Genomic DNA, 12,277 nt, shown 5'->3' with positions numbered 1-12,277 from the left:
GTGCTTATACATAAAAAAGTAATTTTTCACGGATAAGATAGAATAGTTATCACAAAGATAGCGTTTTCGTGTTCTGTTGTGCAAGGGTTTTAAGACGCCGCATAAAGTAAATAAACCCTATCAAATTTAACAACGGATTAAATATACAGGTCTATTCAAGGATCTAATTATAATTTTGGGAATATTTTATACTATATACCTACACTTCAACGACTTTATTCACAAAAACGAAATTAAACGAAACGAAGGGTACTGTAACTTGAGTATAAAACGGAAGACAAAACGATAGCGCGATCCGTTTCCTTCTGATTGGTCAATATCCTTAGGTCCAACAGCCGGCACAAGCCGTGAGTAGGTAGCTTGTCCAATCACAAACGTACGGTTTTATGTTTCGTTATATATTCCCACGCCCCCGGTGTCATTTTTTGTGACTGCATAAACAAATTTAGAAAAAAAATTTTTTTGAAGCCAGTTCAAAAGAGAAAATACGGTACTTAGGTATTTTTCTTGAGTCAAAGATTTTAGGAATTCTTACTCTTTTTTTTCTCATCTAATGTTAAGTGATATCCCATAGACACATTGCCAGAGGATTGCTGGCCTTTTAGGAATTGGTACGCTATTTCATGAAGGACCCTAAGCCGAATTGGTTCGGAAAATTAATCGGTGGAAATACTCTAATGTTTATGTTCGACGTTCTGATTAAACTATACGAGGATTACAAGTGAGGATTCTGAGATATTTATAGCAATTCGATATCGCACATTTTATGAAAGCGAGACGCGAACAGTAGTTCCATACAGTCAGCAAAAACTGCATCAGCGTAACTTCAGTTCAAAGGTACCAAATACGTAAATGTACAAAATGACGTCACTTCCAGATGCCACAATTGTTTAGGGCGATAGCGCGGTTTTCAACGCATGTGGGCCGCGCCTTAAAAACCCTGTTAGGGCATTGATCTTGACAAATATGGAAGGTAAAAAGAGAGTTGTACGCGGTAAAAGTTATAATTAGGTGAAAATGTTAGATTTGTGTCAGTTTCCAGTGAAATCATATTTTAAACTATACTAGATGTTCACAGTCGGTTCGTATCAACTTGACGTAGACAACAAAATTGACACTTATAAATTAATTTGAACCTTAAATAGGAATATATTGACTTTATATTAACATTTAAAGAAAATTTATAGCTATAATGCTGCGTTAACGACACGACGTGGGTGACAAGTCGGCATTTTATAGTCCACTATGGCAAAGAATGCAGTACTTTTGCCGTTGAGTGATACTCAACTACAATTTAGCATTATTTTATCTGCATTGCAGATTTAAAATATCAAGAGTTCAAATGTGCATTTGTAATGTGTTAAGTTCTAATCAAAGTATGAAATAATTACATATCTTCATTAACAATACTTTGTTTAATATTGTTTACTTTACTTCAGTTTTTTATTTTTGCCTCAGTATATTATAATAAATTGTATGGCAATTTTTAAATCCATTTTTCGATTAATAAGCAAGTTAAAAAAGTATAAAGGTAAACTTTGTATCTGACTTTTTGTGTATTATTTCTTATTGGATTACATTTTTCTGAAACTTTATAGTACCATCATTTATGAGTATATATTTGAGAGATACAATAACAGGTATCTATTCAACACAGGGAAGATCATCTTGCCTGATAATTCAGCATATCTAAAATATTCAGGCTTCATACCAATCCACCCACAAACTATAACTAAAAATATTTAATACTATGCAAATTAATGTCAAAAGGCCATTTTAATACTAAAAATAGTGATGAGTTGATGTAATATATGCATAGAAATTAAAAGGTCAACTTAATAATGCTATGATCTCATACCACTTATGAATGAAAAATGAAAAATTAAATAAAAAATAATTAAGGTAGGTATCAGAGTGATATCAGATATATTTTCCATATCTGTCATGTGTGATATAAAATTGAAATTTAACAACAATAGATATAGTACATATTTTTAGCAACAACAATTAATGCATATCATCCAATGCACTCCATTATGCAATCCAATGCATATCCTAATTTAATTTATTATGTTTTATAACTTTTTATACTAATCAATTGGATTTAATTATGATGATGACTATTAATTAATAATCAAAGTTCTATTCACTAATTATTTTTTTCCCATTAATTATATAATTTAAATAATGTTTACAAATGTTTGCAAAACTATATATGTAATGCATGCATTAGGTTAATAACAATATATTTTTTTATTTTCTAAACCATGAAAATATACTATACTATATCAAGAGTTGTAAAAATACAATACCAAGTATTGGGGTACTCAATGTTTGGGACCTGCTCAAAATGTTACATTCCTAATTAAATTAAGGTGATTCTAAAAAAACAAACCTACTTCACTCATCAACAAGTCATAGAAATGTAATTCTTTATTTTAATTATTAAGTATATATCCAAATTTAAATTAAGTTTTGAAAACTGTTTTCATAATGTAAATACATTTACAAAATAATAATACAGGCTATTCTTAAAAGAAACATTTCAAAACATGTTCATGAAAACGAAACATAACTTACCCAATAAATCAAGGCATCTATTTGGCCCTCTAATGTTAATGATTTCATATTTGTATACGAAGGGCTCATGCAAAAAGGGGGCAAAATATCGATTGTGTCACTCACCATAACAAGCCGGCAAAGTAGTTATTTTACGTAGACTTAGTCCACTATTCACATAAATATTAATCAAATGCAAATTAAATGACACTTTTAATCACTGCACCATTTATAATATCAATAATTACATTCACAAAGAAATCACGTATTATTCACGTTCAAAACCTCCCTCGACACAATATTCATACAATACGAAAATTATACACTATCCAATCCAAACACCAACCATAGACTAACCAAAGTCAGCTTCTATTTTATAAAATTCCAATGGCGGATACCTAGCGGCACAGATGCAGACAGTAGAGATTAACGATGACATTCATACGTAGTGTTGCCATTTGAATGATTTAATTACCCTAAAAACATTAGACGACATCTAAAAAATATATAAATAAATACGTCAAATTTGAAACATATTTTTTTTGACATTGCATTTTTATTGCTGGGTTATAGGATACTAAATCTGATTTGGTCACACCTCAGTTACAGACCAGGCAAGATTGGTGGCAGGTGGTTCTAAAAAACCGGTCATTGGCTTAATGATTTTTCCTTTGCCAAACATTGGCACCCTTTTTGAATTGCCATCAGATTCGCTTAGGAGTGCCCATAAGTGTCCCTGTGGCTTTGAAGAAAGTAGCCTTGGTTACCATTACCTCCATTGCCGTGCAGGTCGTTTTCCTCAGCACGCAGTGCTTACGACATCATACGCCGCTCTCTTGCCTACTTTAATATTCCTGCCATTTTGGGGCCAACGCATCACTAAGGATGATGGCAAGTGGTCGGGTGAGATGTCTTTAATCCTTTGGAGGATGGGTCACGCTTTGGTATGTGATGCTACTTATGTGGACACCTTAGCCCCGTCTGACCTACCTCAGACATTCTCAAAAGTTGGTGCACTAGCTAAAATATAAGAGAAACTTTGATTTTTTTCCCCGTGGGCAATGGGGTTCAAATGCACAGGCGCATAAGAAAGTAAAGATTAAGTTAACTGGTTGGTAGTACTGGCAGCCCGAGAAAGAAATTCTGCCCGCATTAAAACACTGCCACAGGGGAATTTATTGAAGTTTTTTTAGTTTTATATTTATCCGTTATTAATACTACGTATGTTAACAATATTGTAAATACTCTATCGACTGTTTTACTGAATATGGTTACTAAAAGTTTTTATGTTAGTAAAAGTCATTATGTTAATGATAGTATTATTATTATTTAATTGTCTGAGTGTACATTTTGTAAATTTTATTATTTATCTCAGAGCGATGCGTATAAGGAATGCGCTAAAGTTTTAAATTTACCGATAAGTGTAGCAAAACGATCCTAAAGCTGGTAACATTAAAGTCGGCTGCTCTATTGCGTTTTTCGTTTTTCAATTGACAATTGACATAGGAACAATTGATAACTGGCAAATAGATAGATAGTGCACTGTACTTGTGAAATATATAAAGAGTAACTAATACTAATATTATATTTGCTACTATTTAAGTTTAAGTTCTTCCATACTTTTAAGGACTCTAATTACACATATATGACTGTAATGTTAAGATGAAGAACTAGATGGCACTGTGCTTAAAAAATATTTTCAACCGTCCAAAAATACAGGAGTTTTTCTATTTGTCAGATGTTTTTTTTGAGTAATTTTTATGTTATATTGTTTCCAGAGTACACGAATAGATTTTTTTCTCGGTTTGGATTGTTTAATAATATATATAATATATAATCTTCTTTAAACATATTTCATATTTACAATTAAGTACATAGTACAATTTTCTTAACCTACAAAGTAATAATAAAAATTATTAAAAAGAAAATCAAAACAAATTTAAAAACTTTGATGCCTGTGACAGTGCACCTTTAACGCTGGCAGCATTCCTCGCTGTATTGCGATAGTTATTCGTTGAACGAGGAAAGCACCCAAATCTTGGGTTGCCAGTAATGTTTAAATTATTTGTGATTCACAGTTAGTGTAACAAAATTAATAGTAACTAGTGTTCCCAACTTTTGTTCTTTTGTTTTGCAGATTTCGTCCAAAATTTATTTTCAAGTTTTAGTAAGTTTAATTTGTCGCGATTTTACTATAAGGCGCACGGCTTATGAAGTGACAGATTGGCAGTTGTACGTGCAAGGATATTCAAAAAAATCTCTATAGTAAATGCTTCTTAAATTTGTATAAGATATTCCAACCTCTTCAGGTTTTTTTTAAATAATTTTTACTACTTATTTTAAATTAACTTGTCTATATCTTAGACCCAACAACCCACATTTTCTATAAAAAATTATCAAAGAAACGTACACTGAGCCCAAACCCATGTAATTGTATTGTTGCTGGATGTTTTTGACTATGCAATATGTACATTTTTCATTAATTTCTCAAAGGTAAGATATTTACATAGGAAATAAAAGCAAAAATTTATTTATAAAACCCATTTATTTCGACGCTTTTTGACATAAATGTTAAAATACATTCCATACAGCTTAATAAATATTTAAAAGTAAAAATATAAAAATCTAAATCAATATAAAACATAAGTTACCACTTAACAATTAATTAATCTCAACCAAAAGTCCAAAATATTTAAAATCGTGTCATAAACAAGCTCAATAAAAAAAATATGTATATTTATTTAGTTTTTACACTGGTTTTCTTTAATACAATAACAATTAAAATGTGAAAATTCTAATATCAGTTTAGTTTTTATATAAAACATGCTTGGTCTGGCTTCAGTGCGGTGAAAAACATAATTAGCATATAAAATATTTTTCAACTTACAATAATTATTCTAAATCACATAATTATAATCACATTTATTAAATTAAACTAATAGTCACTTTAAGGAATTTAAAGGCAATTATTTTTAGTATAAAAATATACAGTAAATACCATCACTTTTTAATCCATTTTTGGTTTGGTAACACATAGCAAAGTTTCAAACACTCCTTAACAGATGGCGCTAAAATATATCTACCTTAAAACGCCAATTAGCGTTGAATAAAGGGTATGTTCCGATATACACTGCGAGTACTGTATAGTGCTCCCACTGTTCAAAAATTCGTTCCGCTATGGACTGCCAGTATACAGCCGCAGCGTCCTAGGGAAATATATGACGTCACAAATCCCCGCTATACTTCTACTGCGAGCACTGGCGTTTTCGAGGTAAGGTACTCGCAGTGCTTTGATCACGTGATCAATCAAAACCACTTGAATGCCTAACGGCTGATATAACTTACAGTTTAATAACAAACATTTAAAATTCTAACTTACTTTCTTTGTAGTATTAATTCAATTGACAGTTAATATTAATATAGATTTTTTTAATGCGATAATACTCCAATAATAGTTTTTCTTGTTGAATTGAAAAACTTTGATGCACTCATTTGAAAACTGTGTCGAAAAACGAAGCTGACTAGTATACTGAACTGCGTTCCGTTTTAAATTGTAACCAGTATAGCTGGCTATAGAGAAACGGTTTCACAGTATACTAAATTGACGGTACTCTGTACAGTGGTCGCAGTGTATATCGGAACATACCCTATGTCACATTTAGCAACTATTTTTATAGTTTCGTAAAAAACGTCAATACGATACTAACAATCTACAAAATCATCCAAATTTTCAATACACTGTATAGTTCAACACATTCATACAATAATACCGGCTTGTGTTTAGTTCCAAATACGGCCACAGAACGCTGCTTAAGTTTTTTTATAAAAAATCTTACTATATACGTAAAATAATACTTTGAGCACCTGTCGTTCGATTTTGTGGCGTAGTATACAAATTGTATGGAAACGCAGTGTTCAATCTGTCACAATTTCGTTTTGACAAAACTATAGAAATCCTGCTAAAGTTTGACTTCCAAACACGTGCCACTTGATTTTAAATACATTATAAACTTTTTCTCATAATCCGTTCAAGAGATGTCGCTTTATCATACTTTTGGCGTATCCTCTGTTGATTTAGCTTCAATTGGCTTAGTTTCGGTTGGTGCCAAAGGCGTAATAGCTGGGACGTCTTTTTCCAAAGGTCTAAAAGACCAGCCGCCTGCTCCATCAAATTCTAACACGTGGGTGTGGTATTTCCTGAAATTTAATAATTTAGTATCAGATCTCTTTTATAGAAACTTAAATATTTTTTTAACGAATTTATTTATGACAAAGCATTCAAAATATAATGTAAATTAATTTTGATTCGCATTTATATAAAAAAGTTTTGTAACGTGATGTAAGCAAAAAACAAAATAATTATAATTTAATTAACAAACTACTGGAAAAAACAGTGTTTGAAATACCAAAGATTTTAGACTAAGAATTTTTTAAAAGTCACGTGACCATTTCTACACAAGCAAAGTATCAGCCAGCCTCTCGACACTGAACTTAGATCCCATTCTCAATAATAAAATCTATGGAATGTTAAATGATGGACAAACTAAATATTTGATACAAAATTCATGTTAACTATTTTAAAACCTGAAGAAAATTTTAATCAGGTAAATTGCTATGTCATCATGTATACTAACCATACGCTGGGTCTGTGTGTAATGGAAAGCAAGGTGATGCCTTCCTTGATAGCCTCTTCGTACATAACAACTTCTGTTTCCATGGAAACGGCACTCGTACACTCATCGAGTAAGGCGTATACGGGCCTAAAAGAAAAAAGAACATGTACGTCTCGCATGGGACAAAAAATTAAAACAAAGGAATACTGAATTTAATTTATTTTATATCAGTGCTTTGTCGTTGGTCATTGGCCTAGTGGCTTCAGCGTGCGACTCTCTTCCCTGAGGTCATAGGTTCGATCCCTGGCTGTGCACCAATGGACTGTCTGTCTATGTGCGCATTAGACATAAAACATCGTGACGAAACCGGCTTGCCTTAGACCCAAAAAGTCGACGGCGTGTGTCAGGCACAGGAGGCCGATCACCTACTTGCCTATTAGATTGACAAATGATCATGAAACAGATACAGAAATTTGAGGCACAGACCTAAAAACGTTGTAGTTCCGCTCTTTTTTTTAATATATTATTTGTATTGAGTAATTTTATATAACTTCGTAGCGCGTGAACTAAATACCATATTTTCATACGGGTCGCTTAAATCTCCATCTGTCCTGAAAAAAAACTCACCTATGATAGAACATTCTAGCACAAGCCATCCTCTGTTTCTCCCCGCCGGAAAGCGTGGCGCGCCAATCACAAACCGCCCTCAGACCGCCGTGTCTCGCTGCGCACGCGTCTAAGCGTACGACTCGTAGAATATGCATAGCTCTTGCTTCGGCCTCTCTGTCGTCTTCTGATACCCGAGACGGGTAAGTTATCTGGTCTAATAGAGACCCCATTGACATGTATGGCCTGTAAAATTATGTTTAAATATAATTGTCATAAAGGTATCTCACAATTTTTACGGTAGAAGAACTGTGTTGCGTGACTTGGTTTTTTAAATGATATGTTTTTGATGGCATTCCCTTATTCTAAAACATTAGTAAACTAAGTAGTTTACTAGAAGCTGACATTTCATTTCTGTATGAAGTTTTACATATAGTATTGTCTTTGATTAACATAACTCTTATTACACATTTAAAGAAAAACGCTTTTTACCGGATTAAAGTTATGTATTATTATAAATTTACAACTATTTGACATAATTTTAAATTTATCCGACGTTTCGCGTGCTTTACAGCGTGCGTGGTCACGGTGACTGAAGACAAAAGATGTTGAATGTCAAAAAGTATCACAGCTGCAGAGAAAGTTGCATTATCTGTATTTATTTCCCCGGAGTTGGTATCGACTAAAAGATGGAGGGTTTTGGCAAAAATGGCTCACGGTGTCCTCTATTTTCGCGGATTGTTTTTCTTTTTGAGATTTTAATTTGGATATTATTGGATCCCAGGTGTTTGACAATTTTAGGCCGTCTTCTCTATTGAAATTGGGGTGTTTTTTGATTTCAATGGCTTCGCGTACCAATCTTGGGAAGAATCTTTTCTCTTTCGCAAGTACTTTCGGTTGGTCAAAGCGTATGTAATTTTGTTTAGTTGTAAATTTATAATAATACATAACTTTAATCCGGTAAAAAGCGTTTTTCTTTAAATGAGTTTTACATATTTTGCAGCGCCCAAGACGAGATAATACAATCGAGATTCTGGCTCGAGATACGAATTGGAATATGGACCAAAGTAATTCTTGCAATTTTTTTTTTGGGTAAATTCAAAAATCCAAATAGATATCTTATTAATCGATTTCCAATTTATAATTTTTGTTTGACATTACCTCTGCGGTATGTAGAACATGACGGGTCGCGCAACACAATACGGTGGGGCGTTAGGTTCGTCCGCGCAGTGTGCGCACGCGCATGGGCGAGGGACGCTCAACTCGCCACCAAATACCGGCCATAGGCCCGATATTATACGGAATAAACTGAAACAAAAATTATATATAGTATATTAATCTTGATTCATTCGCAGAGGCGATGAGAACTCGGAGAAACAGATAGTGGTTGGAAAACATAGAAGGCGATCACGTGACTGATCAAGTGAAAGACTCATCGTCCTCAAAACTGTACACTGTAATAAGATAAAGGTGAAAACAGATAGTCTACTCCAGACTTTTCCTTGCTGACCAGACATGAGCTACCAACTGATCTTGTAGTAATCTCGGGTTTCCAGCATTTAATTTTTTCTTAAAATATATTAATTTATTACAAGCAACAGCATCCAGTACTAGTACGTTGGATGGAAAAACGTTTCATTGTTTACGAATATAAAGCTTATAAACTTATATTCATTGGTTTAATATTGTCCTAAATAACATTCACGGAACTTGATCAAAATTTCTAAGAAAAACACGCTGACCAGTCCTTTAACTTAATAATATGAAAATTTATCGAACACGGGTTAAACAGCTTTTTTTGTCTTATAGGGAAAGAGACTGTCTTCGAAACTGAAAAGTCACAACTCTAATTAGTAACTGTACTTTTTCATCACAAGGCTTTGAACTCACAAGAACTCCAAAAAGAACATTCACAAAATAAGAAACTACAATTTAGCAACTAAAAATATCGTAACTTAAAATAAGATTTCTTTACCTAGACTTGCCGCATCCATTAGGTCCAACAATCAATAGGTGAGTGCCAGGATTGAGGTCCAATGAGACGCCACTAGCGACCACATCGCACGCTGGAGTCACGATCGGTACGTTACGGACACGTATCGACAGATCGTCCGTGTACGTAACTTGACCTATGAAAAAACATATTGCATTATATTACACCGTGCTTTCGTGGGGGCGATTCTTTAAAGAAGATATTACAGAATCTGAAACTTATGCAAAAAGCTGCTGTTTAAGTAAATATATTATAGCATCGTTTCTATTGTTTTAAATATTGTTAATTTAATTTTTTAACGCCGTTGCTTTTACATATATATTATTATGGTAGTACCGATGTCATTGTTTTATCATCTATACATTACACTGTTCACATAATACAGAAGACCGCAATAAAAAAAGAAAAATCCAGAACATTATTAAAACGGACCCAATATATAAGTAATATATACATATGTCAGAGATTAGGTTATAATAGAACACGATGTAATTTGTTTTATTACAATGGCAACACCACGCAATATCATAGACATCTTACAGGTTGTAGAATGTCAATGTGTCAATTGTCAAAGTCAAGCTGTCAGTAGTGCGTAGAATCGGTCGTGAAGTACTTGAGACTTGAGTTGCTTTCCGATCGGCGCCTGCGCCGGACGTGCGCACTGACTGTGTTTAAATATTACCCATATATATACTACCCATGGGCACAGGCTGTTTATCTCTGAAGGTGACTTGGAAGCCTGTAGAAGAGGCTGATGCTACGTGCACTGCGCGTACGCATTTCCCGCGAGCGACTTCCCCAAATACTACTAACATGTCGGACACTCGCGTTGCGTATCCCGCTAGTGTCACTATTTCCTGTTCAGAAAGAAATTTCATTACTAAACATATATTTCATCAAACTTCATCGGCCCTATTAGACAATAATTAAAAAAAAAAAGATTTTTCGTCATGAATCAGTAGTGAAGTTAGATGTTTAATAATAATTTCAATGCAATACCGGTAATTTTTTAATACCATTAACTGTCAGGACTATATAGATTTGTAAAATATATTTTAGTTTGTTTTTATTTAATATTTTGATATACATTTCATTATGTTTTTATTTTTTTCAGATTATTTCTTTTTGTCACTAAAATTGATCAATTAAATTAAAAAATCAAAAGTTTTTAAACAGAGAAAACGTAACGAATCGCTTCCCTGTGATTGGATTAGAGATCTTGATATATAGCTATTTCATTTCTATATAAAATATACATATTTAGTGATAGTATATAAATTACCTTATAACTAGACATGAGCCTCTCGATGGCGTCGGCCGCTGAATTCAATAGATTTCTTGATGTCGTCATGTATTCTGTTCTGGCGCTTATACCTTCACCTGCTGTACCTATAATAATTAATAAAATATCATTTGTACATGCTTGCATGCACTATGTGTATAAAGGGAGGATTCAGACACGAGTTTTAGCGCTAAGTACGATTGTCGTACGTCGAAAACGAACTGGATTTGACCAACTTAAAATATCCATAACTCAAAAACTAACTCATCGATTATGATGGAACTATCCCTATGTTGGTAATAATAGAGTGGCTAATATATATAATATTACATACATATATATTATATACATTATTGATATATGAACATACATGGGGATCATTTTTATATGGCTTTATTTTTTTAGTTCTCTCTCTCTATTTTTAACATTATACTGAAATCTTATGCAAATCTACCAAGGAAACACACAAGTGATAAATTTGTCTGAAGTCTGATATAATTACTTACCATCCAACTTCTTTCCGGTAAGTATGGGAAGTGCCAACATGACCATCCCGGTACCGGACCAAACGTACTTCATGCAGAACTGCTCCAGCATCACATACCACAGCTTCTTATTGAAGACTGAGGTCATTTGAGTGACCAACTCTTTGTAAGCTGATTGGAGCTGGCCCATTTCAACCTGAAAAAAATATAACATAAGAAAACTTGTGCATAAACCAGATCATCAGCTTTTTATTATTTTGAATTCTTAGACTTTTCTTTATTTCTGATAATTCTGTGTTAAGGAAGTTCCTTCCCAAGGACACATAAATTTAAATATATAGAAAACATACACTCAAGCACGAATTAAATTAGTTATTGCAGGTTTTAAAGAAATAAAGTTTAGCAAAAAGTTTTCTTTAGCACTTGCAAACAAATTTTTTATATAATTTAATTTTTTATTTAAATTATTAACATTTTTGTTTTGTTAAGTGTGTTAAATTACTCCAAGACAGCAGGCCCACTGAATGTATTGCTGGTGACAGCAACTGTTGGGCCTATTATTGATTAAAGTTATAGCGTTTGTGTCTTTTTTTATACATGCTTTAATCATTTTTTTTTCTTATTTCTAATGCTTTCTTTGCCAGTAAGCAACGGGTAAGACTCGGCTTTATTAAATGCTCAAAGTTAGCCGCTGACCCAATAATATATATCCACGGCAACTGTTTTTAGAGACAGACAT

The 12,277-nt window shown here is 33.0% G+C and overlaps 2 protein-coding genes across 7 annotated transcripts in view; both read right to left on the bottom strand.

Annotated features, from left to right (window-relative positions):
* LOC125059403 (IQ motif and SEC7 domain-containing protein 1) overlaps nt 1–2,919 on the bottom strand; it is a 164,543-nt gene extending 161,624 nt beyond the window's left edge. For all 5 annotated transcript variants that reach the window (XM_047663814.1, XM_047663808.1, XM_047663810.1 and 2 more), the window contains exon 1: nt 2,686–2,919. The gene's annotated coding sequence lies outside the window, so the exon portion shown is untranslated. The remainder of the gene's footprint in view (nt 1–2,685) is intronic.
* A 3,294-nt stretch (nt 2,920–6,213) lies between these two features.
* LOC125059175 (ATP-binding cassette sub-family D member) overlaps nt 6,214–12,277 on the bottom strand; it is a 50,008-nt gene continuing 43,944 nt past the window's right edge. For both annotated transcript variants that reach the window (XM_047663465.1, XM_047663466.1), the window contains exons 8-15: nt 11,560–11,734; nt 11,054–11,160; nt 10,469–10,628; nt 9,754–9,907; nt 8,940–9,086; nt 7,800–8,024; nt 7,194–7,319; nt 6,214–6,756 (exon numbers count right to left, since the gene is read on the bottom strand). In XM_047663465.1, coding sequence (XP_047519421.1) covers nt 6,606–6,756; nt 7,194–7,319; nt 7,800–8,024; nt 8,940–9,086; nt 9,754–9,907; nt 10,469–10,628; nt 11,054–11,160; nt 11,560–11,734 — 1,245 coding nt within the window. In that variant the 3' untranslated portion in view covers nt 6,214–6,605. The remainder of the gene's footprint in view (nt 6,757–7,193; nt 7,320–7,799; nt 8,025–8,939; nt 9,087–9,753; nt 9,908–10,468; nt 10,629–11,053; nt 11,161–11,559; nt 11,735–12,277) is intronic.

Source organism: Pieris napi, chromosome 19, assembly GCF_905475465.1.
Source record: "Pieris napi chromosome 19, ilPieNapi1.2, whole genome shotgun sequence".
Lineage (NCBI taxonomy): Eukaryota > Metazoa > Arthropoda > Insecta > Lepidoptera > Pieridae > Pieris > Pieris napi.
This window is presented reverse-complemented; position numbering and strand designations above follow the sequence as displayed.